Source organism: Limulus polyphemus, unplaced genomic scaffold (genome assembly GCF_000517525.1).
Source record: "Limulus polyphemus unplaced genomic scaffold, Limulus_polyphemus-2.1.2 Scaffold11450, whole genome shotgun sequence".
NCBI lineage: Eukaryota > Metazoa > Arthropoda > Merostomata > Xiphosura > Limulidae > Limulus > Limulus polyphemus.
The window spans coordinates 7,050-11,052 of record NW_013677060.1 but is presented as its reverse complement, the minus strand read 5'-3'; the positions used below and the strand labels follow the sequence as shown (position 1 = coordinate 11,052).

General features: G+C 30.0%; 1 protein-coding gene across 1 annotated transcript in view; it reads left to right on the top strand.

The window, feature by feature from the left end:
• The window catches only part of LOC106476748 (frequenin-1-like), a gene marked incomplete at its 5' end in the record, with an annotated part of 12,204 nt that overhangs the window by 2,344 nt on the left and 5,857 nt on the right, over nt 1-4,003 (top strand). The window contains one exon of the mRNA XM_013937380.2: nt 2,053-2,141. Coding sequence (XP_013792834.2) covers nt 2,053-2,141 — 89 coding nt within the window. The remainder of the gene's footprint in view (nt 1-2,052; nt 2,142-4,003) is intronic.

The following is a 4,003-nucleotide window of genomic DNA, read 5'->3' as shown; positions in this document are numbered from 1 at the left end:
GTGGATGTACTGGTTGTTTATTAGACTCTATATAGATAGATGTCTGGATGTACTGGTTGTTTATCAGACTCTATATAGATAGATATGTGGATGTACTGGTTGTTTATCAGATCCTATATAGATAGCTGTACTGGTTGTTTATCAAACTTTATATAGATAGATGTACTGGTTGTTTATCAGGCTCTATATAGATAGATGTACTGGTTGTTTATCAGACTCTCTATAGATAGATGTACTGGTTGTTTATCAGACCCTATATAGATAGATGTACTGGTTGTTTATCAGGCTCTATATAGATAGCTGTACTGGTTGTTTATCAGATCCTATATAGATAGATGTACTGGTTGTTTATCAGACTTTATATAGATAGATGTACTGGTTGTTTATCAGACTTAGCCTGTTAAACAACCAGTACATCTATTTATATAGAGTCTGATAAACAACCAGTACATCTATCTATATAGAGCCTGTTAAACAACCAGTACATCTATCTATATAGAGTCTGATTAACAACCAGTACATCTATCTATAAATAGTCTGATAAACAACCAGTACATCTATCTCTATAGCCTATATAGATAGATGTACTGGTTGTTTATCAGACTCTATATAGATGGATGTACTGGCTGTTTATCAGACTATATATAGATAGATGTACTGGTTGTTTAACAGGCTCTATATAGATAGATGTACTGGTTGTTTATCAGACCCTATATAGATAGATGTACTGGTTGTTTATCAGACCCTATATAGATAGCTGTACTGGTTGTTTATCAGACTATATATAGATAGATGTACTGGTTGTTTATCAGACTATATATAGATGGATGTACTGGTTGTTTATCAGACCCTATGTAGATAGATGTACTGGTTGTTTATCAGACTCTATATAGATAGATGTACTGGTTGTTTATCAGACTCTATATAGATATATAGATGTACTGGTTGTTTATCAGGCTCTATATAAATAGATTATTTTAAGGGTAAACATCTAACTGGCGATCGGAGGTTAAGACTGGTAGATTGTGTATCTCCACCGCAATGTGGGTTCTACTTCCGTAGTGACCTCCAAAACCCAGGGCACATTTTATATCCGACATTATAGCCTTTATCCTGTGGATCCTTTTAAAGTTTTGTAACGTCTTCAATTTTAATTTTTGTTTGAGCCTGTTTTGTTGATTAATTTTCTATACATATATATTCTAACACTTGTTTTCTCTTTTTTTCAGTTATATAATTTTTAATTACATATTTTTAAATTATATAATTTTTCTTTAATTAAAAAAATTTCTTTAATTAAATAATTTTTAATCACATATTTTTAATTATATAATTTTCTTTAATTATATATTGTTTTAATTATATAATTTTCTTTAACTAATATTTTAATTATATATTTTAATTATATAATTTTTAACTACATATTTTTAATTATATAATTTTCTTTAATTAAATAATTTTAACTACATATTTAATTAATAATTTTCTTTAATTAAATAATTTTCTTTAATTAAATAATTTTCCTTAATTATATAATTGTTTTTAATTATATACTTTAACATATACACATGTATGTATGTATGCCTCAGTATATCTTCAAACAACCACGATCTCTTTATACACAATTTAATACATTATATTCAGAATGTTAATCAAAGTTTTACAATGGGCTGTCTGTGTTGTGCCCACCAAAAGTAGGACAGACGGTTAACAGCTTTCATCTCGTATTTATTTTCTCTATCTTTAGATTATCTCGATAGTAAGAATAATTTGTTTAACCCTAACTGAATTAATTTGAGGATAGAAAATAAAATATATCCAGCACTTGGAATATTAGTTAATTAATTCATTAATCTGTTTTTGTTGTTGTTTTTAAAGTTAAAAACTTTAACAAATACTTAGTAGTTTCACGTGAAAAATACCGAAATTCACATGTCTATATTTGCCACAACTTTGGACACATTTTTATTGAAGGAATTTAAGTGACTGTTTAATTTGATGGAATAAACTAGTTTATATTTGTTATTTAACTTGTGTTTTTTCATCCGCTAGGGGCATTCAAGCTTTACGATGTCGACAATGACGGTAGTATCACTAGAGAAGAAATGTACAACATTGTCGACGCAATTTATCAAATGTTGGTGAGTAATGACAATAATGACAACTTTCAATAACAGTATGTCTTTATAACAAGTTGTTACATAGCTTTAAGTAATGACAAGTCTTAAAAACCAGCTGTTACAAAACTTTCAATAACAATATGTCTTTATAACAAGTTGTTACATAGTTTTAAGTAATGACAAGTCTTTATAACAAGTTGTTACATAGCTTTAAGTAACTATAAGTCTTTATAACAAGTTGTTACATAGTTTTAAGTAACTACAAGTCTTTATAACAAGTTGTTACATAGCTTTAAGTAACTATAAGTCTTTATAAGCTGTTACACAGCTTTGAGTAACTACTGCTGGTTATAGAGACTTGTTGTTACTCAAAGCTGTGTAACTGCTGTTTATAGAGACTTGTTACTCAAAGCTGTGTAACAGCTGGTTATACAGACTTGTTGTTACTAAAAGCTGTGTAACAGCTGGTTATAGAAACTTTGGTTATAGTGACTTTTAAGTTGTTACTCAAAGCTGTGTAACTGCTGTTTATAGAGACTTGTTACTCAAAGCTGTGTAACAGCTGGTTATACAGACTTGTTGTTACTCAAAGCAACGGGTTACAGAGAGTTGTTGTTACTCAAAGCTGTGTAACAGCTGGTTATAGAGACTTGTTGTTACCATCTGTTACACAGCTTTGAGTAACAACAAGTATCTATAACCAGCTGTTACACAGCTTTGAGTAACTGTAAGTTTCTATAACCAGCTGTTACACAGCTTTGAGTAACAACAACTCTCTGTAACCAGCTGTTACACAGCTTTGAGTAACAACAAGTCTCTATAACCAGCTGTTACACAGCTTTGAGTAACAACAAGTCTCTATAAACAGCTGTTACACAGCTTTGACTAACAACAGGTCTCTATAACCAGCTGTTACACAGCTTTGAGTAACAACAACTCTCTGTAACCCTTTGCTTTGAGTAACAGCTTTGCCTTGTATTCTTAACCAAACTAAATTGACGGTTGTGATATTTTTAATGACACTTCATTCTGTACGTTGTTAGAAAATCATACTCGACTTCTTCATTAGTAAACCAAGGACAGGCTCATTAGATCTTTTTTTAGTAAAATCAATCTCGGTTTCGTTCTTCCATAAATATTTCCGACGTGGTATGGTATTGATTATTATTTACTCAGAACTGTAGAGGCCATTTTGAAATTACTAGCACGTACAACTGTTCTCGATATAGTGCGTTAATCGTCTAACACAGATTCTCTAGACTTTAAGTTTCGATTGAATTTTGCTACGTGTTCTTGTCATATTTGAAGAGCAGAAGAAACCCCATTAACAACCATCAAGGAGTAATGACATATTTGTTTTTGTCCACGGCTTTCCCCTTACATACACCTCTCCACGATAAAAATGAATACAGCTTGAAAGTGGTCAACTAATTAATCCTAATATTTCAAGTTTCACCTACTTCCTGAAACTTGTCAAACAAGAAAAAGCTTCAGATTAATGAAAAGTTAAATTTATTAAATTATGCTATCGTTCTAATGGTTGCTAAAGGACCATATAGTTATTCTGATAAATTATTACAGCAGTACTCGTCATACATAAATATGGTAAAGAAATAAATCTATAAAAATATGCATTAACACCGCTAGATGGTGCTCGTTATTAAAACCGTGAACATACATATGCACGTTTACTGTTTTGTATATTTAAAATATTTTGAAATTTGAAACATATCCTTTCTGGATTAACAGAGATAGCCGATTAATAAAGTATAATTTTTATTTCAATGACGTAACGAATATTAGGCACTTAAATATTGATAAAGATATTAAATATTGAATAAAGATATTAAATATTGAATAAAGATATTAAATATTGATAAATA